The sequence below is a fragment of the Manis javanica genome, chromosome 2, assembly GCF_040802235.1.
Source record: "Manis javanica isolate MJ-LG chromosome 2, MJ_LKY, whole genome shotgun sequence".
Lineage (NCBI taxonomy): Eukaryota > Metazoa > Chordata > Mammalia > Pholidota > Manidae > Manis > Manis javanica.
This window is the reverse complement of record NC_133157.1, coordinates 145122844-145146548: the sequence shown is the minus strand read 5'-3', so window position 1 is coordinate 145146548 and position 23705 is coordinate 145122844. Positions and strand designations below refer to the sequence as shown.

General features: G+C 42.6%; 1 protein-coding gene and 1 long non-coding RNA gene across 4 annotated transcripts in view; one reads left to right on the top strand and one right to left on the bottom strand.

Moving 5' to 3' along the window:
* Positions 1-18860, bottom strand: part of LOC108384985 (uncharacterized) — a 50618-nt gene extending 31758 nt beyond the window's left edge. For all 3 annotated transcript variants that reach the window (XR_012128184.1, XR_001850177.3, XR_012128185.1), the window contains exon 1: positions 16290-18860. This is a non-coding gene — a long non-coding RNA (uncharacterized lncRNA). The remainder of the gene's footprint in view (positions 1-16289) is intronic.
* A 283-nt stretch (positions 18861-19143) lies between these two features.
* On the top strand, positions 19144-21495 carry SOX17 (SRY-box transcription factor 17). The gene is made up of 2 exons (XM_017642237.3): positions 19144-19634; positions 20216-21495. The coding sequence occupies exons 1-2, from the start codon at positions 19328-19330 to the stop codon at positions 21121-21123; spliced, it is 1215 nt and encodes a 404-aa protein (XP_017497726.2). The 5' UTR covers positions 19144-19327; the 3' UTR covers positions 21124-21495.
* The last annotated feature ends 2210 nt before the right edge of the window (positions 21496-23705 follow it).

The window sequence follows — 23705 nt, the reverse complement described above, 5'->3', positions numbered from 1 at the left end:
ATAGCAATACTATTCATCATTCCCCAAAGCAGAAATAACACAAATGTCTATCAACTGAAGAATGAATATGTAAAATGTGTCATATCCATATAATGGAGTATTACTCAGGTGGAGAAAGAACTGATGCTGCAACAGTGATCAGTCCTGGGAACATCTTGTTGAGAGAAGGCAGTCACAAAAGAGTCCATTTATGTGAAATGCGCAGAATAGGCAAAACTGTGGAGACAGAAAGTAAGGGTAGGGATTTCCCAGGGCTATGGAGGCCTGGGGGGAAATGAGGAGTGACTTTCTAAAACCAATTGGGTTATGGGTGCAGATATCTGTCAATGTGAAAGCCATTGACTTGTACATATGAAAAGGGAGAATTGTATGATATGTGAGATGTATCTCAAAAAGAGCAGTTGTTAAAAAAAACAAGAGAGTGGATGAGTCAACATGATTCACCATCATTAACTTGTGATACTGATTAAAATAAAGGTTTAGAATGTGTAAAGCGAGAAATGCTGAACGCTGTTAATAGTACTGAGGCATATAACATGATCAGAGTTTAGAGAACATGAGGCTATTACAGTGTTTTATAGTTTGAACACTTACTGTTACAGTAAATGATTTCACTAAAATTGGAAAGACATTGTTCTTGTATTCTGTATCTCCCATGTTCTTTCTTTACAATAAGCAATCTGAACAAGTGGCTTAAATCTAGAAATTATCCCCCAGCTATGGCTACTGCCCCACTTCCTGGGTTTGTCTTTTTATATATGTTAATTTCCTAAGTGCATAAGCTGTTATTTTCATTCAGAATGTCAAAGATACCCCTAGGTAAACTCATTTAAAATGTCTTGATGTTCACAGCCTTCTTCAGCATTTAGATGCTTAAAGAATCCCTAGGGCAAGGCTTCTCTAAGTATGGTCTTAAGAAGCTTCTGGGTGAGAATTTCCTCAGCTGCTTGGTAAAAATGCAGATTCATGGAAGTTACTCAAACCTACCCCACCCCCAGGTGATATTTATGCATTCTGGAAGGTGTAGGTTTAGAAATAATCTACTTCTCTACTTCATCAGAGAGGTAGGAGTTTTGAAATCTCATTGCCATATGAAGCATTACAGAATCCCGGAGTGTGCAAACTGAGAGGCACCCTAGAGTCATCTTGTGCAACCCTCTCACTTCATGGAAGAAGAAATGAGATGATTAGCCCTAAGCCATACAGTGAGCTGGGGGCACTACCAGGTTCGGAAGCCCAGAGCAGTGTCCCAGCCAGGCTGGGGCAGAATCGGTTGACTGAGCACCACTGTGGTACATGCCCTATCTATCCACCATGCGGTGGAACCTTGAATCTTTCTTCTAAATGCAAACAGAGTGATCTGGAGAAAAGAGGAGTGAAATAGCATGAGAAAAGTTCACAGTAGAAATGATACTTTATTTTCTCTGCCACAGCTCTTCTTTTTCACCCATATAAACTAAAGTTTAGTATCTAGAAAGCAGTTGATTTTGTCTCCAAAAATATTATGTATGTAAATAAGAAAGCTTACATCTGTATTTATAGGGTTGACTATTTCCCCTTTCCTTGTTGGGCACTTGCAGTATCCTATTAATCATTTTCTAAATGTTGAGATTCCTCAACAAAACAATTTCATAAAATAGTTTCTCCTCTCTCTCCCTTTCCCTCTCTCTCCTTCCAGTCCTGGAGACTGGCCAGTGAGATTATTTATGGCTCTTGGTTCACATTACACCTTAATAATAAACAGGAGCAGTTTTTCTTTGTTTTTAAATTTCAACAGTACAGTAGTTAAAAATTGGCTCCCATCAGAAAACTCTTTCTCCAAGTCTAATGTGCTATGCCGTGTATATACATGATTAACCAGTACAATACGTACAGCAAAGAACCAGGTGAGAGATTTATTGATTCTGGCTGAAACAAATTGAAAAGTAACCTTGAACACTTTGTAAAGTCCATAATGAGCTCCACAAATCAACTTGGAGCCAGTTTAGCATGTCCACTTAGTTGAGGCAAAGAGCCTGTGTTTGATCTAACTTAATAAAGTAATTCCAGTGCAAAAAGTAGGTCAAAATGATGACATTCTAAAACTCAAAGTTCTTTTTTTTTTTTTTACTAAGAGAAATGGATTTCTGTAAGAAACAAAGAATTAGTGATTTTGGTAAGAGGGGATCCTTTGATATATTGAGGGTACCTTCTACTACTGAGCACTTCATGAAGGATTTGTGGTGTGTGCCCCCAAGTCAGAGCTGATTCTAAGTGAAACTCAACTTGTCCCTTCCAGAAAATTTCCTTGCCCCCGAGGCAAAATTCGAATTGGGACCGTAAACTAGAGCACAGAATTATTTAGTGTTGTTGATATTATAGAACAGAATTCTGTTCTACTGATATTTACCCTTTTTGAGTTAAATGTTATCTGACAGTACTAAGATTTAATTTCAGTCTTCTGAAATTAAGTGTTAGCTTTAAAAAATTCTGAGTCATCAGAAGAGTATAGAGAACAATAAATATTAAATGCCCCCTCCACCAATTAACTTTCTGAAATCAGAAATGGAGAGACTGTGTGTATATAAGCACATATGAATAATTAGGATAGTTAAGACATAATTTCAGACTCACACTTTCTGTTGTTGGTTTGTTTGTGTAGTTTGGGAACCATAACAAGAATCTGTCTTTCCTTGGATCATACATGTTATTTATAATGTTTTTCTGTTTGTGTTAGGACTTGCTGGTTCTAGGGAAGTTGAGAATTCCGTTTTTATGGGACTTTCAGAAGTGGGTTAAAGTGGGTAAAGGTAAATCATCCATCTGACTACTGAGAAATCTGATTCTAAGGCTGCAGCCTTTTAATTTTTTCCTGTCCAAAAATAAAAATGACAAAGTTCTCCAAAGTGTAGGGTAATAAAAGAACCAAAAGTGAGTAAATATTCTTCATTCTGACTGCAATATGCTACTTGTTCTGGTAGGAAATAACCCACAGATTTCAAAACTGAATAGTAAGTCCTTGGTACCTTGCTTACCAGTAGAAGAACTCTTATTATCTCTTCTAACAAATGTTTCCAAACAGAAAACTCACCACAATCAACTTTAGAAAAAATATTTCTTTCAGGCAGGAAGGACAAATAAGATGTGGAAATAACATACTAAATAGCTGGCAAAATCATTTGCTAACCCTCTATGTGACCAAATGATACTGACATTGCTGCACCTGTGATATCTCAAGATTACAAATGAAACAAAGGACAGCATGCTTGAAGCCAGGTAGAACTCCCTAGCAAATTCCAGGTAATAGCATGTCACCACAGACACTCATGTTTAAATGTAAAAATGCTCTGATTAGGATAGAGATCAATTTGTAGAGAAATAACTATTCCCTTTGTCATTTTGAGTCCTGAGGCTCCTAAAGAAAGCAAGCATTTTCACATGTAACAGGATCACGTGCCTTGCAAATCCATTTGCAAAATTAGTATACTCCTTAAGTAAAAAGATGACAAAGTTAACTACTAATGAAAATTTGCTTCTACAAAAATATTTTTCAAGCCCTTTCAACCCCCAACCTTACTATCATTGAACATCAAGCTAAATTTTTCTAGGGTATTTTATTAAGTCCCAAATTAACAAGTGAGAGAAAATCTGGTAAAAACACAGTAACAAACACACCGTGGGGAAATGCAGGAGGGTTGTATGTTAACATTTTCTTCCCAGTCCTATACTTAATTTCCCACGTGTCACTTTTAACTTGATTAAGTTCAGGTAAACTTATCTTTCTTCTTTTTTTTACAGTTCACCTGTATTCCTGCCACAAGCCTTAATTGCCATTTAATCTTAAGAAGACCGAAAAAGAGAGGGTGAAAATCCATTTTACCCATTCCAGGCAGGAGGTGGGGAGAGAAGAAACATCTCATTTAAGATTCATAAGTAGATTTGTATAATGCTTTAGGCAAAAGTTCTTTCAGAAGTATCTGAAGTCAATCTGAAAATCAGACATAAAATAGTAGATAGTTTAAAATCAAGCTTGGCAGAATGTTAAAATTATCCTATGACTACTCATAAATGTATTAGTTTATGTGCTAGAGCATTTTTCTGTTAACTACCTGGGAGAGAAGTTAAACCATTTACTGCTCTGTGGAAATGTGCCTGGTGGGGGAGAGGGAGCTGGAAGGATGCTGTCCTGATGGGTGTTACTTAAAGTGACTCTGCCTTCCAACTAATTTCTAATTTCAAACAAAACTTAGTACCTGTGTCTTTTCTAGATTGTCCCTGATGTCTAACTTTTAAAATAATAGCCTCGTAGAGATGTATACACTACACAATTCACCCACTTAAAGTGCTCAATTCAGCGTTTTTTTCAATTCAGAAAGGTTTTTTTTTCTCCTTTTCCACCATTCTTATCAAATTGGAATTATAATCCATTAATACTGATGAAGGACCTTACTTTGTGTCCCAAAGTGGAATAAAGATGTATAAATGGTATAAAGAGGGATATGATAGATGGCCAATTTTAACAAAAATAACCAACTGCAATATACTATGGCCTGAACTCTTAGCAAAATTATGAAAATTGGCTGTGGAAGGTATGAATAATTAATTCTTTCTGGGAGGAAGACACTGGGAATCACAGAAGGAGATGGATGTATCTCAAGAAAGCTTTAAGTCCATTTTTTTGTTTGGTGAAAGGCATTAAAGATGGCCCAGGCTACATCTGTTTTATGGAAAAAAGTGATAAACTGAAGTTAAGAAGATCCTTTCCTCTGAATTTTTATTATTTTACAAATAATCAGGGGGCTAAGAACCTAAGGTAGCTTTTTTGCTTGCTTTTTAGGAGTAACAGTACTCAATACCCTAAATTTAAACTAGCATACATTACAATTTTCCTCTATGTTGCAACAATTCTATTGCATATCACTAATGATTAAGTACTTTTAATATATTAAAACAATTTTCCAGCCTTGGCTAGGGAACAGGACCCCTAGGGTGTTTGTCACACACATTCCCAGGGCACTCTCTAGATGGAATAGCATCTCTGTTGGGAGGAGTCTGGAAAATTGGAGCATGCTACCTTAGGAGTTTATGATGGCACACTAAATTTAGGATACTGCTATCATATTCATTACTGAAGCCTAGTCTATGGACATAGAAAGTATCACTGCAAAAATGCTGAATAAAAAGCATGTTGTTCTAAGTCTTCAAGTCAGCAGAACTGGAGTCCTCCAAGCAGTGGGGCACTACTACGGTGGCTGACAGGAAATGGCAAAAGTAGACTCTTCACCTGTGTGAAGCCATGATAACTGTGGAATAGTAGAAAAAGCATAAATTGTGGAATCAAAGGATCCAATCCTTCTGAGATCTGTGATTACACATGAATCATTTCATTTCTCTGAACTTCATTTTCTTCTTGTGGAAAAAAAATGGAAGTACTAAGACTATCTGACAGTTACTTTGAAGATTAAATTGAATTATGTATATAAAAATGCTTTGTAAAATGCTATATAAATATTGTTATATTTTACGAAACTAGATTTTTTCCACATTCATCTTTTAAAAAGCAATGCCAACTTTTAAAAAATAAAGCAACATGCCATTTTAAATATGCAAGTCCATTATATCTGAAAATAAACCTGCAAAAGAAATCATTCTCTCCTTTGTGTATTATTCCATGTTGTAGCAATTTTGATAACATCACATGCTTACTTAGATGTCCTCCTTACAGAAAGAAAGGTCTTGTTTTAAAGGACTTGAAGTCATTTGCTGAAGCCTGGTTCAGAGAAAACCTACAGATCTGTGAAAAAATAAAATAATTTGAAGATTGATTTGAATAAGATTACTTGAATTCAAGAAAGCTATTTATAAAGAAGTTTAAAATTGAGGGGATATGACTAAACAATTTAAGCATCTTTAAAAGCACAGCCAATTGCGATTTAGAATGGAAGGAACTGCAGGTAAACAGTTGTGAATATCTGCCTGGAAAATACAATTTCATGTCAATCAACCAACAATTTAAGACTTCTGTCTGAACAAAGGACTTAGTATGTTAAAAATACATAAGTGATACCAAAAAAGTCAGTATTTTATTATATGTAAGTATTTTCCATATATGGAAACTTGTAGCCACAGCTCTTTGTTGATGGTGATGGGAACAATAGGAAGACCGGGATAGAAGGGATTTGTGATAGCTGGAATTCCAAGCATACTTATAAAGTTAGAAGTCAGAGTGACCTGGGGGATGGTGGGAGGGGAGTGTGGCCAAAAAGCCTGACTGATCCCTTTAGAAGACAAACAGCACCTCCCAAGTCATGGAGGGAGCCTGCACCATCTACAGGAGCAGCACGTGCAGGCCTGTGGACAGGCACAGCTCTAAATGCTCTAGGGAAGGACCACGGCTGTTAGCTTTGGCTTCTGGTACCAGATCCCCCAGAATGACTGTCAGCAACTTGCCTTGAATTTCTTCACTGGTAAGACAGAAAAATCACATATATAAACATTTATATATATAAATGATATGGAGCAGCAACTATGGTTAATAATATAGGTTTAAATGTTTGGCAGCAGGAGAAAGAATTCAAATCAGTGACTTAGAAGCAGGTCACTGTAAGGTTAAGTTAACCTAAAAGGCCCGGTTTCCCCCTTTCCTCTTTGCTGATGAGTTTGCTTCCCAATCCTTTTGCTCACCAAATCCCAGCAGAGAGGCTGAATGAACCCAATTCATAGCTCACTCACCACTTAGAGGCCCCCAGGATCTGATGGTCAAGGCAAATAGCATCATTCATCTGTAAATATTGTCAATAAATGGCTTCTTGTGGATTTGGTCTTATTAGTGATAGAAATTTTCTTCTAATGTCACATTATGATCAGTTTGATACCTCCTTTTAAAAAAAGTAAATAAGGACTAGGAATCTGAAACTTTTAAATGAGAAAGGGGTGCTGTTACAAGGCCCACTGTCTGCAGGAGGCAGAGACCTGAGGTCCTTGTCTTGTGTGTGGTACTGTGAATTGTCCCTACAGGCCTGTGGGGGAGGCAGAGTAACTGCAAGCCAGCAGGGTGGAACTTTGGTAACAGTCTGAGAGTAGTCTGATGCCTGATGAACCTTATAATAAAATATGTGAGCTTGTATTTTGCATGGCTTTGTTATTTCATTTTCTAGTTAATTATTTTCATTGTATTTTATAAGTATCGGTGTGTGACAGATTGGAAATAAAGGAAAAATCTGATCCTTCTCCACAGATGGTATGAGACCACTGCTTTAAAGGACATTCCATATTGATCAACATTTCAAATACGGAGTCCTTTTCTCCCTAGAAATAGTGACCTGGGTATAGAGAGGGGGTGGGGAAGGGGCGCCTGTCCTCAGATCTCCCTGTTGTTTGCTGTGGGCGTAGAGATCTTAGTCAACCTGCAGGTGGTTTGGCAGAGATTCCTTCTTCCCTGCTCCTGGCTCCAGGTGATAGCAGTGGTCTCATCCCCTCAGCAAACACCTTCAAAGAGCTGGCTGAAGATATGAAGTGGGTAGGAAGATTGGCTTTCTCCAAACACAGGGAGATTGTGGAGAGGGACTGGGTGAAAATCATATTCTTAATCACAAACAAACACAATTAACTGGCAACTGGATTAAGATACCTAATCAGTCGAAATTATTTAGAGGCTCTCATAAGCATCACCCTTCTTTTGAAAGTTCTTAGTTACTCTGTGAGATAATACTCTGTTAATGAAATACATGTCCGTAGGGAACATTCCTCCCCTTAAAGTGACATAATGAGGCTTCCATAAAGGCAATAAAACCTTTAAGAGTATTTTAGAGAAAAAAACAAGATGTGAAAATGCATGGTGAAAGACTAACCAGCAATCAAAAGTGTCCCCAGTTTTGGTCCAACTTAGGACACAGGGAAACCCTTTCATGAGCTAGCTCAGTCTCAGGGGATCTTTCATTCATGCAATAAATTTTGTTGCATTCCCATGATGTACCAATGACTGACTGGGCACAGGGGATACAGCAATGCACAACACAGCTTCTCAGGGAGCTAGCATTTTAATGGGGAGAGCAATAGACAATAAACAAACATACATTAAATATGACAGCTACTAATAATGCTTTCTATAAGAAATTACAAAACAGATGAGAGAACAGAATGTGACAAGCTTGGGAGGTGGTGGTGGTAGCAGACATTGGCTCTTTTAGGCAGAATGGTCTCTCAGAGTAGGTGTCAATGAATGAGGGAGCTAGCCACAAGAAAGTAGTGGGGACCTTGGTCCCATGTAGAGGGAAGAGGACATAGGCTTCAAGGAGGAAAAAACCTGGGATGTTTTGGGAACTGCCAGAGGCTAGTTGCTAGAATACAGTGATGGAGGCAGAGAGTGCAAGATGGGAGTGGAGAGACAGGAAAGTCAGTTTCTGTGGTTCTGCATAGGTTGCCATAATGGATAGTATATTTACATATGATTGAACCAGAATTGACAATTGTACGTTATGCAAGTCCACTGGAAATGTTCACTATTAGAATGCAGCAAAATCAAATGCTAGGCAAAAGTGCTGAAAATTACTTACATTAATTATTTTTATAAATATGCTACTACAATTCGTTTGTGAAATAGAGTTAAGTCTTGGCAAAATCAAATTAGCATAGGCCCTTCGACGACTGAAGACTTACACTGCTCAAGAATTAAAGCTTCAATTTGAACAACTATCCTAAAAATGAATTGGTATATTAGATATGTTTTGTAAATCTCCCTATGTACAGTGACCAAACTAGTTAATACATACACACATGATAAACATTTGTTAAATCATTCATGCTTACAACCTTTGCTTAAGCAGAAGCTGCCCCTTCTAGCTCTAGGATGTTTTTGCATCACCCTTTTTGCAGAAGTGACTTAGTAAGAGTTCCTACTTTTAGTTCTGGAAAGGGAGAGAAGATTTGCTGAGGAGAGAAGAGCCTGTTACATGCCTGGGCTATCCACTGCAGCTCACCCACAGGGTTGCAGGGGCTGCCAGCAATACAACTCCTGGGCTTTGCCAAGAGAAAGCAGCCCCAAAAGAGGCAGGTAAGGAAGAAGCTGAGCCTGATTTGGAGGCTCAGTAGTTGGCCTTCATTTTAATAGACCGAAGTTCCACTGAACTTTCTCATGCTGAAGATGGAAATGACTCATGAGAATTCAATCATCCATAGAAGCCTTGTAAATTAGATTAGCCAACCTCTGCACTTTGGGCAAGTCATGAAATCTGACTTGTAATGCCTTATTATTATTAATTTTTCTTTAAGATCATGGAGAGTAATGTGGGTGTGGGTGTGGGTGTGGCTGACAGAGGGGAGAGGCAATATATTTATAAAATATTTCCTCAAAGCTCCCACAAATTCTGTTAACACTCTGGCAAATATTATTTAATGCATTTTCCTCTATCTTCCTTATGGATTTAGTAAAAGAAATCCTACTAGGTCATGCAAATCTCTAGTTTTGCTTTAGCCATGACTGAAAGCCCAAGGAACATTTTGTTTTATTTTGTTCTAAAAGTAAAGTCTTGTAATTTCAAAACTATGGGTGATCCCATCCCAAACAAGCAAAAATAATGCCTTAATAATTTTTGTCTTTAATTTGCTCCTGAGGAATTTGCCAGCAAGTAAGGATAGTGAAGAAGAAAACTTTGATATTATAGTTTATGGTCACATTTTATACTTCAAATGATTTTAAAATTGATTTAAACAAGTAACTGTTTCTCTCCATTGTTTCTGAAAATGGAAAACAAGGAACTAGAGGGACACCACCACAAAGGTGCTAGCATGCCTGGGAGCCAGGAGAAGGTGGCCAAGGGCAGGCAGGTGGAGCAGCTCACTACAAAGAGCACATAGGCCGATGTATTACAGTAATGGGAGTCAGGTTTCTTACTGTCCGAAAAGGAATTTACAAATATGGAAAGGTAGCAGGCTAGCAAGAATACTAAGATGTTGGGTTGGAATTAGAGGCATCCCCGATTAACATACAGTTGTAATAGTTTTTAGTGGTAGATAAGGAAATAGTTATAGATAAGTGAGTGTGTATGCACATGCATATACATATGTGTATGTTTAGCTCTGTCTGCTTAGAATTCTAGAAGCAATGATACCCCGATATCAATGAGAACTCAGGTCTTGGTTTTTTAATACCATCCTCCACTGAAAGATGCTCTTGACTCCTTGGAGAAATGGATGAATCAGAATTGAGGCAGGAAAAGTACAAGATGAACCTGGAATATCTTGTTATGCCAACAAGTAAGGAAATGGTCAACTAATGATAAGGACATATCAAAAGGATATACGAGGCAGCTTGAGCGGTGCCCAGCTGAGCAAATCTACAACAACTTGGCACCCAAACAATGTTATTGAGGATTATAAGTCTTTGAATAAAGAAGGAATCCATGAGACCTTACTGACAGAAGCAAATAAGCAAATAAACAAAGGAAGAACAACCTTCCTTGCAGTAAAGGAATAAATAAATATAGAAGGAATGATGGGAATAGAAAACCAGCATTTGTCACTCTTCTAAGTGAATGGTAAGGCAGTGGGTCGAGGTTTGATGAGGAGGAGGATATTAGTAAAATGGCAGAGATGCCTCCACAGATATACTTATCAGTTGCATAGGGGAAAACGTTGACTTGAAGGTAGAGAAACTGGGCAGGTAACAATGTTATAAGGCGATCAACCAGTGATGGTAACGGTTCCCTAGTCATGCCCTGAGAAGAACGCATCACTGTTTCCGCAGTTTTCATGCCAAGAATGAAAGAGCCCATAGTAGACAGACCTGGTTGTGAGACATCCTTTGGAATGAAAGCCCTGCACTCTTTAAAACTATAAAGGTTATGGGACATAGGGAAAGACAGGAATTGTTCCAGATGGAAGTCTGAAAAGATGTGATAACTAAATGCAATGTGTGGTCCTGAATTGTATGTTGGACCAAAAGAAAAAAGAGACTTTGTTGGAGCAGTTTGAAAAATTTGAATTGGGTGTGTGGCTTGGATGGCAGAGATGTATGGTAGTAATATTAATTTCCTGATTTGCTTGTTTTTTTTTATGGTTATATGGGAATGTGCCCTATGGGGTATTTCACACTCGCTCTCAAATGGTTTCAGAAAAAGGCTAATGACATATATACATACATGTAATGACATATATACATACATAATATAGAAGACAGAACAATAAACAATATACTGATGTATTATATATTTTGTAATATCTATAGTATATTAGCATATGTTGTTTTGTGATAATATAAATATTATATATTTATATGGTTCTACACATTGACATATTTTTAGAAAGGGAGAGTGAGATAGAGCAAATGTGGGGTAATGTTTTTGTTCAGATAGAGATGGAACAAGAGATAAAATGCTATCAAATTGTAGCGCCTCAGTGAAAATAATCCAGTTCTTTAAACCAGTCTTGCAACTTCTCTAAGTTTGAAATTATTTCAAAATAAATGGTTTTAAAAGAATACCTGCATATTTATGTGGCCATATATGAAGTACTTTCAGATATTAGTATCATATGTGATATTTTCTGTGTGAGACATTTTCATGTTTCCAAACTCTAACATAATTTATAGGATTGAAAAGAAGCAGGAGTTGAGTTATGCTGTTCTTTTCAGCCCTAAGATGCCATAAATGTCAGGTGAGTTCCAGGGAAATGTAACAAAGTAAGAAAGTAATAAAAAGAAAGAGTTCTCTGATTTCAAATTCCAGTTTTAAAATAAACCCTGAAATAATCTGTGAGCATTTCTAAAAAATGGTTATCCTATATATGTATAATATCGGTTAATAAAAACAGAATCTATTTTGTCCAGTATCAAAGATGGGACCCTCTGTGCAGTAATTAGTTAAGAAAAAAGAAGTTTTTGCTTAAAAAACAGCAGCATTCCATTATAACCCAAAGCAGCACAGTCTTTACAATCCCTATTTCAATTTTATCTCAATTTGTTAATTTTTTCTGTACAAAGAAACTGTTCTAAATGCATATATATCCAGACATCTATGGACAGACATACACACACACACGTAACAGTAGTTTTACTCAGTACTTTTACTTTGCAAAAATCTTTGTGATTATTTGCTCACATCTTAATCTGGAAAATTTGCGAAGAGATCAGATGTTTTCCCCATTCTTTTTTGAGAAAATTGAGGATGGGATGGTTTAAGTGACTCACAGTTTACCCAGGGGCAAGTTACTGAACAACCAAGACTAGACTTCAGAATCGTTTCATTATACTACACTGAAAGGTCTAGGCAAGATTTGTAAATTTGTGGGTATTCTTCCTTTAAATACACATATAACAGGGATAGTTATCAAACTGAACTTTGTCTCTATGCCTTCAGGAGAAGAATCTAGCCCTACCTAGCTAAATGCTGACTGCAAGGTGTCTCTTTACAGTTCAAAGGTTTTCAAATGAATACTGAATGTTTTACAATTCTGTGTCTTTTTTCCTTGCCAGTCTTAACAGAGCTTTAGAAGACTGACTTAAGGTAAGGATTTTTTCTTTACCTACATAGTAAAAATGTTCACATTCAAATGTAATTAGAAAATGCACAAGTTTATAAACCTCTCCAAAAGCTTTTGCCAATGTGATAGACAATTTTGATTAAAACATGACAGTTAGTCACTACTAGTTATAACAGTTGTTACAGTATTATGAAATTCCACTATTTCTTTCCTTTAAAACATTTGTTTAGTTGTTACCATGCACTTACCTTCAGTACTATGGTAGCCTTCTCTTACTTAGTCTCCCAACATGTCCTCATATGCTAAAACATATTAATTAAAATTTTATTATTAAATATTTATATAGCACTTACTATGTGCCAGGGCTTATTCTAAACAGTTCATGGGCAATTAACTTTTTTCATCCTCGTAAGACTGAGGTCCTTACTATAGTTATTCTCCACTTGACAGAGGAGGTACAGAGAGGTTAAGTAGTATGTCCAAGGATACACAGCTGGTAAATGACAGGACCAGGACTCAATCCCAGGAAGTTCAACTCCCAAATTTGTGGTTACATCAGTGTACCACCCTGCAATGAGCCTCAGCCTTACAGGTGCTGGAGAATTATTTGTTTATTAAATGAATAGATTATTCACTTGTCTTTTAGCCTGATTTGAAAACACTAAGCAGATTACTCATTTGCTCTGTGCCTTAACTTCCCACTTTGAAAAAGAATTGATATTTGCCATCCATTTATCCCCCAAACAGTAAGAACGGAATTTGCTTCACCTAGCTGCTGCATATGTGTATGTTTTTTGCCTTAAAGATTCAGCCATCAGTATATCTAGAGAAGAACAAAACAACAAGACCTTAAACTTGTGTCATGACCACAATTCAGTATAAATAACTAGGTCTCCTTTAGTCCAAATGAGTGTGACCTACAGGGGCAGAGCTTTGGAGACCCCAGCTTCCTCATATTTGAACTTTATCCCCATATAACTTTGAATTGTGTTCACTTTTCAGCTGAATTAAAATTTGTGTGTATAATAACCAAAATAAATGCAATGTCTTCTAGGGCTTAGATTATGTGATTTAATAAAAATACCTAATTATAGATCTTTCAAATGAAAATGCTATCTTGTTAAAACCCTGCATCTCTGATATTAAAAATATTATCCTGACCTAGTTAGGGTCAACACTGAAAGTTTCTGTGCCAAGAGTCCTTAATCCATCACTACCTATCTGCTGTCTTTATTTAGTCTCTCCAAATTCCATCAGGTCCTTCAGGCTATATACATGGTACTGAAAGAAATTCAAAACAAGACCCACTACTCTCAACAGCATGGGTAAACAGGTGTCCAAACACCCCTGTCATGTGGCATTGAGCAAGTTACCTATCCTTTTTCAGTCTCAGTCTCCTCTTCTGAAAAATGGGGATAATAACAAAGGCTGTCAATAACCTCCAGGGCTGTCCTGGGTATCAGATGAGCTAATGAACATGAACTGCTTTGTAAACTGTACTCCACAATTATGAAGAAATTAATAACTAAAGGTTTTGGTTTTCAAAAATCCCCCAAAGACTGAAATGTGCTTATGCATTGTATCTACATGCTAATTTTTCCATGTGCATTCTTGGCCTGGACGTCCTTGTTAAGTAGGTTCAGAAAAGCAAAAGAACTTGAGTTAGTCCTCAGAGGAGGTGGAGTTTCAGGTGTGTAATGACTGAAGACTGAACTGGTGAGAGTATGAGAGAGCACACAGTACAGGCTGAAATCAGATGGCCACACGGTCTACACAGATGTGTCTCAAATAAAAAGTCTTTGCTGAGGTAGTAGAGATAACTCTCAGTGTGTTGCCTAGAAGGGAGATGATCCTATGACTGCAAGGACAACTGTTACAGTATCACTGAGTTTATTAAATACATGTGTTCTGGGGATAGAAAGATGAAATAAACCAAAGACCCTGTGTTCCCTTTCAAGAGTACTGACAAAGTCTTTGGCAAGGTCCAAGAAATGGGCAGAGAAGACAGTTCAGGTAACAGAGATTAACTGCGACAGCAAAGGATTACAGTAAGGATTCCTAATATTTTTCTCTGCTATTTAGAAACTTTGGAAGCCAACTCTGGTACCATTTCAAAATCTGATACGCTTGTGGCTAAGGTTACACGGGAGAGTGGATACTGAGTGTTTGTCAAGAGTGGCTTGTCTTCTGACCTGTTAACTTTGATCACTTCCATGATCACAGAATGCACACCTTGCCCTAACCAACCACCTGGCAAAATCCAGCCCTGCTGACTAGGGAAATTTGGCAAACCAGAGGTTTCAGGGTGGAAAGGCAACTTATTACCTCTACTAGAAAAAAATACCTCAAAGTGCATGTTCCACTGATGTTAGCATCACCTTTACATGCCAGGAACAAATTATGCTATAGAACAGGCCTAGAACACCCAGCTGGAAGTGAATAAATCAAAGAAGACTAAGGTTACTGCATAGTACATTCCACTGAGGCAGGGCCGTGTCTGCTTGCCTTTGGGTGGGAGTGGACATGCTGTTGATAAGACTGATCAATTGAAGATACAACTCTACAGAGAAAGGCCTAGCTTCTTCTAGGGTGTGAGGAAGGTGCGATTAAGTCAGCAGAAGGGGGTGCGTAGAAGCATGCCCCTATTGAAACTCCCTTTAAAGTTGCCAGACAGGTATGAAGGGGCTGAGCAAAACAACGTGTGAAGGTAAAGAGTCCTGGGAAGGAGCTGGGCTGCCTCTACTCTGCCCCAACGCTGCCTCCTCTGGGACTCTGAGGTTCCCCAGGCCAGGAGTGTAGTGAAGCCAAGCGCAGGAGTCCACACTTCAACCCGGGACCAGAGCGGGGGCTGGGCGGGGGTTGGGGGTTGGGGAGGATCTAAGAAACACCCCGCAGACGAGTTTCTCAGCAGGGAAGTGGACCGGGAACAGCGTATTTCCTGCTACGCCTGTGCAAACCCCAGGCGGGGCCAAGCGGGAACAGGGTTACAGTCGAGGAGTCGCCAGCTGCCAGGGAGGGGTTGGGGGGCGGCCTGGGCGGGATGCGGGCTGCAGGAGTGGGAGCTGGCGTGCCAGCGGAACGCACGCGCCCATCCTCGTGCCAAACAGCATTCCCAAAGCCCTTCTCGCCTCGCCCCTTTCCCACCCCGCAAGGGAGAGGCCAACGCAGCCTCGGGGCAGGGTCGAGTACCAGGCGACGGGTTCCTGGGGGTTCCCGGGCCGCGCTTGGGGCGTCCTGCGGGGGCTGGCCGCCGAGTGGAGCGGGGACCGCTAACCTCCCCGGCCACTCCTTCCGCCCCATCTCTCCCATCCCGCCCGCGACCTTAGACCTCGCGCCCCGGACCCACGGGGGACTAGCCCAGGGACAGGGAGGAGACGCGAAAGGTATCAAAGGTTCGGCGCCGCTGCCCAGTCGGCGCCCGGGCGCGCGGGGTCTCGGCGGCGTCCGGCTGCGCGACCCTACCTGGGAGGTGCGAGCCGCGGCTGCGTTCGCGGAGGGGCTCCCGGAGGGCCCCGGGGCGCCCGATTTGTGAACACGACGGCCGGGTTGTTCGTTTCCCTGGATACCAGTCTGTTCCTCGGCGGGCCGCCCCCGCCTTTTCCCTGGGTTTGAGGCGCCCACTCCCCTCCCCGCCCCCACGGATTAGCGCTCCAGAGCCAGCCCGGATCTGCGTGGGTGCCCACGGCCTTCCCTAGAGACTAGAGAGTCCTTCGTCCGGCTCCCGCTTCCCGAGCATCGAAAGCACAAAAGCCTGCAGGAAATCACCCAGCCTTTGCCTGGTCACTCAGGGGCCCAGAGAAAAGCGCGGCTCTGAACCACAGCTCGTCACCTACCCGGGTGAATTCCCTCTGGCCAAAGGCCCCGGTGCAATCCGTACAGCTAGTTTGCTGCGCTAGTCGCTTCCTCACCAAGCCTCGAGTCTGGCTTGGGAACCGTGAGGGCAACGAGTAGCCAGGAGCCCAGAGATCCTGGAGTGTACAATGCCAACGCACCAGGTCGGCTACACCAGCGGGTGTACATGGCTCTTACTCGCGTAACTGTTTGTCCCCCCTACTCCCCCGCGTAAATCTCTCGTGTTGAGAAAAGCAAGGCTTGCAGGAAGCCACTCCGGATGTTTGCTGCTTTTCATGTGGCATTTGTGGCTGGCTCTGATAACGCCCCGAGCTCGACTTCTAACACCGCGTTTAGTAAGGGGACCGAAACAGAGGAGTCCACACATACTGGCAACTGGTCTGCGGCACCGCCGGCCCCCAACACCCTCCCCCAAAATATGTAACAAGCGAATGATCAGAAGAAATTAGATCTAGGTAACGGATGTAAAAGGAACTAACTAGTCTGGGAATGGCACCAAAGCTGCCAGGAAAGGTATTGTAAGAAGTAGGGGGCGGGGCGCTAAAATCTGAAGCTCCAACTACATCCTAGGATGCTGTGCTCTCACCTGATTTCTCAGAAATCTTCCCCCCAAAATCAGTAGTCTCTATCAGCAAGTGCAAATAATAATGGGGAAGCCCCAGATTTTCTTCTCCATCAGTTTCTCCCCTTTCTTGACCCCTCTCCCTGCAATGGGGTGGGCAAGGGAGAACAAGAGAATGAAAGTGTACAGAGGGTAAATCCATGCCCGTACATTTTTTGGACTAATACCTGGATTGTATTTCCTGTACCCTATTTTATTTTTTAAAGGAATTCGTCAAATTAAACCAGACAGACGAAATGGGTTCTGAAACAGGCATTGTTTTATTTTTCAACCTCTATTCTAAGAAAACTACTTCATTAAAACTTTTGAGCTAGTAGAAAATTCTGCTCTGAGATTTTTGGGAAGATATTTTTTACTATTCAGAAAAGTTACAAAAGATCGCTAAGAAAACATAAAGAAGCAAGGTGCTACAGGATAAATTTGTTCTCTGTACTCTTATAATTTCCTTGTATAACCATCTGCAATGCAATTACACTTAATTTTCAAGCCCATATTTATTCAGAAAACATAAAGCTTTAAAGGAAAAGTACATAATCAATTTAATTTGTTTTAACATTAAGTGCTTCACAATCACCAGTTAAAAACTAACACCTCTCTATGATATCCTTAAACAGGTTAATTTTTTTTTCTTGTCTGAATCTAAGAGACCCAGGAACTAGAACCACTTTCTTCATTTGTCTCATGTATAAAAACTGGCTTCTAAAGGTGAGGGAGGGCAGCCAACATTTCACAGAGCCTCACAGATAGGCTTAAAACAGGTGTGTGGTTCTTTGGAGAAATGGCAGTGTCAGAGCAACTGAATGGCTAGGTATTTACAAAGACTGTTTTTATGGATACCACTGAGAGACAGACTTGATAGATGACTTGGTGACTGAAATATCACACAAAAAACCGCAGCATTTACCTTCCAGGGTCCAGACATAAGCTCTAGCTTTTCATCATTTCGTCACAGTAAACAAAGAAAATCAGTTCTGGAGACTGATGTATTGATTTCTTGACAAAGTTATCTATTTATACAGAAATATCTTGTTAGTTGCTTTAGAAAACAAAACAAATAAACAAATAATTGAACACAACAGCATGGCTTTGTAATTAAGAGCTCCAAGTCTGAAGGCATACTACTGGAGGTGAATTTCACTCCACAATGCTGTGATTTCGGTAAATTCCTTAACTTCTCTGTGCCTGTTTCCTCTCCTGTAAGATTTAATAGTGTCTGTCTACTGCATAGGGTTTTAAGGATAAGCTAGTTTGCTAGCATTTGGAAGGCTCTAAACAGTGTCAGGCATGCTGTGCCAAATATAAGTGCAATGAAAGGGCTTGTTTAAAAATCTCACTATAAAGGTTTCTCAGATTTAAACACTGATAGCTTGTCATTCAGATGTTCATTCCATTCTAGGGAAATGTGTGAAGAGTCCCCTAATTACCTGCGCGAGGGTAACCACCTTTAAGTGACCCTAATAGCTACAGTCATTTTGCTGCTCAGCAGAGTTGCTTTCTTTCCTCATAGATGGGTATTTAGATAAACATTGCTGCTGTGTTTAATGGATTTTAAAAATCAAACTAAATCTCGCCTCTTTCGGAACACTATGAGAAAATTTTGTTAATGTTTATTATATATTTTACGTACAAATTTTTAAGGGTTGGTTTATCTTACGTATAAAAGTTTTAAATTAATTCAGGATGATGGGACACCGGCTACATACAGAACATCATTCCGCATTGAATTTTGTTTTAGAAATTAGATTTCTTTCCTCGGACAGAGCATTTTATTATTTTCTATTGTACTAAATAAAACACATGGAAGAAAATACCGGTGAGGTTCCTTGGAAGAAAGCGAAGTCACGCACCACCCTTAGCCTCTGTAATAAAGAATGGGTGCTTAGTTTGCTCATTCAAACTACAGTGGCCAAGTAATTCTATCCAGCGGTACTGCCAGTACCCCCAGAAGCCTTTTCAGAACTCCCCCTTTCCGGTTCGGAGTGGACACGGCGCCAAATCCCGGCTCCAGCCAGTTTTCCCGGGGCAGGTGTAGCCCTGGGCGCAGGGCCAGGGGAGGGGAAAAGGCGGGCGTGGGGTCAAGCTAGAACTTAGGACTCTGCGGCGGGCTGGGCGTGAGCTTAACGATGTCCGCTCGGCCCGCCCCGCCCCCGCCGCTCCATTGGCCGCAAGTGTGCAGAAAAGGCCCTGCGGTCGGGGGGCGCCTGCAGTGTCACTGGGCCGGCTGGGCGCTGGCGCGGTTTGTGGCCAGCAGGTTCGGGCCAGGGGACGCAGGCAGCCCGCCGAACTCTTCCCGCCCTCTCTCCCACCCTCTCCCCTGGCTCCCACCCTCTCCCCCCGCTCCGGGGGAGGCGGTGTGCTCCGCGCAGGCTGTGGGGCGCGGGGTCGGGCTGGAGCGCCATGAGCAGCCCGGATGCGGGGTACGCCAGTGACGACCAGAGCCAGCCCCGGAGCGCGCTGCCTGCGACGATGGCCGGGCTGGGCCCCTGCCCCTGGGTCGAGGCGCTGAGCCCCCTCGGGGACATGAAGGTGAAGGGCGAGGCGGCGGCGAGCAGCGGGGCGCCGGCCGGGGCCGCGGGCCGAGCCAAGGGCGAGTCTCGCATCCGGCGGCCGATGAACGCCTTCATGGTGTGGGCTAAGGACGAGCGCAAACGCCTGGCGCAGCAGAACCCGGACCTGCACAACGCCGAGCTGAGCAAGATGCTGGGTGAGTGCGAGCTCGGTGCCCAGGGCTGGGAGCGTCGCGAAGCCGCCTCTTTGAGCCAAAGGGTGCGTGGGGGCCTTGCATTCGAGGCCAGCGGTGTACTGCGGCCACGTCCTTCCCTGGGGTCCGCGGCTCGCCTCCCGCTTCCCGCTCTCCCGGATCTCCTAACAGGCCTTGGTCCTTGGTCCTTAGGTCCGGACCGCCCGGGTGACGGGCGCACGGGTGCAGCGGCTCTGGGGAGGTGCCTTCCCTGAGCGGCGGCGCGGAGCCGGGTTGGTCGAGTCGGGTTACCGGGTGTGGGAAGTTTTCAATTCCTGGAACGACTGGGAGTGGGGGTGCGAGGAAGCCGCTTCCAGAAAGCTCAAAAGTAGGGAGGGATGCCCGTGGCGGGCTCTGGGCCTCATCCTAACCTAAGTGATGGGACTCCTTCGGGCCTCCCAAGTCCCAGGCTTTCACTTGACCCTTTTCCCGCTCCAGTTGCACAATCCAAGGTAGGAGGGGAGAGGTGGGATCTGGTGGGGGCCTGAGAGCAGGAGCTCAGATAGTAAGGTCCGCGCCCTCTCCACCTTTCCGCGCCCGTACAGGCAAGTCGTGGAAAGCACTGACGCTGGCGGAGAAGCGGCCCTTCGTGGAGGAGGCCGAGCGGCTGCGCGTGCAGCACATGCAGGACCACCCAAACTACAAGTACCGGCCGCGGCGTCGCAAGCAGGTGAAGCGACTGAAACGGGTGGAGGGCGGCTTCCTGCACGGCCTCGCCGAGACGCAGGCGGCCGCGCTGGGCCCCGAGGGCGGCCGCGTAGCCATGGACGGCCTGGGCCTGCCCTACCCCGAGCAGGGCTTCCCCGCGGGTCCTCCGCTGCTGCCTCCGCACATGGGCGGCCACTACCGCGACTGCCAGGGACTGGGCGCGCTCCCGCTGGACGGCTACCCGCTGCCCACGCCCGACACTTCCCCTTTGGACGGCATGGAGCCCGATCCCACGTTCTTCGCTGCGCCGCTTCCCGGGGACTGTCCCGCCGCCGGCCCCTACAGCTACGCCCAGGCTTCGGACTATGCGGGGCCCCCAGAGCCGCCCGTCGGCCCCCTGCACCCCCGGCTCGGCCCGGAGCCGGGTACCGCGATGCCGGGCCTCCTGGCGCCCCCCAGCGCCCTGCACATGTACTACGGCGCTGTGGGCTCGCCGGCGGTCGGCGGACGCAGCTTCCAGATGCAGCCGCCGCAGCACCCGCCGGGTCCGGGGCAGCCGTCGCCTCCTCCCGAGGCGCTGCCCTGCCGGGATGCGGCGGACCCGAACCATCCCGCCGAGCTCCTCGGGGAGGTGGACCGCACGGAATTTGAACAGTATCTGCACTTTGTGTGCAAGCCCGAGATGAGCCTCCCCTACCAGGGACACGACTCTAGTGTGAATCTCCCAGACAGCCACGGGGGCATTTCCTCGGTGGTTTCCGATGCCAGCTCTGCGGTGTATTACTGCAGTTATCCTGATGTTTGACAGGCCTCGACCCCCATCCAGCCTGCAGGCCAGAAGCGCAGTGTTACACACTTCCTGGAGGAGCTAAGGAAATCCTCAGCCTCATGTTGTTTTTGTTTTGTTTATAAGTTGCCTTGGCATATAATTTATGGTAATTTATTTTGTCTGCCTCTTGAACACTTGGGGGGAGAAAAATGTGAGGTTGTGTTTTAAAATTTGCTCAGATACTTGTTTCCAACAGAAGAATTGTCAAAAGGCCATTTTCAGATTCACGTTTACCAGTTTTGACTGTGTCCCAGAACAACTTGTTCCATTTCCTGAAAATTTATTGATCAAAGAAATTTTGTCCCAAGTGTTTTCTCAATCTTTAAAAAAATAAAATCTGGAATCCTACTTTTCATTTTTGCTAGTGCCTCTGTCACAAAAGCCACTTTTTTGAGATCGATGATAAGTTAATAGGATTAGAAATATTTCAGGGGTGATACTTTATATATGGTTACTGTAGAGTTTTCATTCTCTTATAATAGACCTAAATGAGGAGATTGAACATTAGGATAGCCTAAGTTTTTCCTTTTGCTGGAAAAAAAAGCCTACATTACACAGTTGAAGTGATCTTAGTCTCTAAAAAGTAATGGTTAATTTTTGCACTAATATTTTCAGTTTTAGCGTATCTCTTTGACCAGAGAACATCCAAGTTATTCTGGTTTTCTAATTGAATCTTGAGACCTGCCTAAAGATCTGGATTTTCTTTTTCTTACCTGTACTTCAGTCTTTACAACTGCTGTCAATATTGGACTTAACAATCCTCACATGTTTACATGTTGGGAAATAGCTGAGTTAAAAATAATTTGAAGGAGTCACAGGAACTAATCAGAGTAAAATGTTCATTGTGACTTTAATGCAATTTAGCATCTATAATTTCAATAGGGTATTTTGTTAATAAACTGCGTACATGGCCCTTTGCATTTCCTGACACCTGAAGTGAAGTTATTAAGCTTCCGCAGGATCCAGGGATAGTTTGTATGTAGTGTGCTTTACAAATACAACTGAAGTTACAAGCACTAGAGCATCACTTTCTTGCCCTCGGGAGAAAACGAATCACAGGATTATGAAGCAGGGGGTCAGTTCCTGTTATGTGCTTTGACACTAGTCCATCACATTTTGCAGATGGCATAAACAGACATCTTGTAAAAGGCATTTCCTGTGTCAGGTGCTTTGTCAATGCTATTTGGTTCAGAGTTTGAGCCTGGTTGAAGCATGTGAGTTTAGGTGGAATTGTCTCCACTTGGCAAGTGAGGAAAGAAGTCACCAAGACCTCACCTTATGTGTATATGGTGAAAGCTTGCGGTTTACCAGTTCTTATGACATATTTGTCCACTGTTTTCCTTTGTGGTTCATCCGTGAGCCCTGGGAGAGCTTGCATTTTGTTGGTGAGGAAATTGTATGATTCCTCATACTAGCAAGTGCTGTAGAGAAAAGGAAGGGGGTGGAGCTTAAAGCATTTGTTGTGAAGAGGGCTATCTTAGCTGAGATGGTTTGCTGGATTCTCTTGAGAAATGGCAGAACAGGGTATGTATCTTTTAGAAGAGATTCCTGGATGCTACAGATGTTCAGGGTAGAAAGTTTCAGTCAGAAGAAGTAAGTATTTTGTTACACATAACAGATTACCTTAAAAATTTCGAAGTTGACTCCAGGATTGTATCTACCATCTAATCCAGTTTATTTGCATTTAGTGCTTTGTCCTTTTCCACATTCTTCTTCTCCCTGCAGACTGGTTCTGCTTCCAGCCTGAGTTCCATCCCCAGGATGTCCCAAGTTCCTAGTAGATAAATTGAGCAGAGAGGCCTCACATGCTCAGGTTCAAGTATGTGGGGTTCAAGTTCAGATCACACTAGGCATGTTAGTGCACACTTGGCTGACCTGAGGAGATTGTATCCTTGGCTGCTACCTCTTAACAAAATTAAAAAGAGAAATGGGGGAAAAAAGGAAGGAGAAAAGAAAGAGTGCGTAAGGGGGAAAATCAAAAGTCCTGTTAAGTTATATTCCTAACTACCCACTAAGTACAAATGTGAAAATTGAAAGGGCTAAAATTCTTAGGTAATTCCAATGCCTTGAGCCCAACTGAGGGTAATTAATCCTCACAATAATTCTTGGGGCACAGGCATCTAGCTATTCCCTCTATTTTCCTCAAGCAGACTCAGATGAGGGACCTTAGGTCCCAGCTGATAATTGCTTTTTGCTTTACTTAGGAAAAAAACATGAAAGATACATCACTCCACCCCCACTGCACCAGCCCCATCTCTGCTGCTGAGATTCTTTAGCACCACTCAGGAGTAAAATTCCAGCGCGGCTCCTTCTGAGTTCTGAGCACTTTTAGGCATCTTGCTTATTTGAATTCATCTTAGATGATAGTCTGAGGAAAGCTGGAATCCCTCCCTAGGATCATGCACGCACGCACATATACAGTATTTTAGGCATAGTTGTAGGCAATTTATGATCCCTTATAACCAGTCCAAGGGGTGTGGGAATATGAAGCCCTCAGATTTAGAAGCCCTGATGGTGAAGGTTTGTTGGCAAGCATGGCACCCAAACATCGAGGTGAA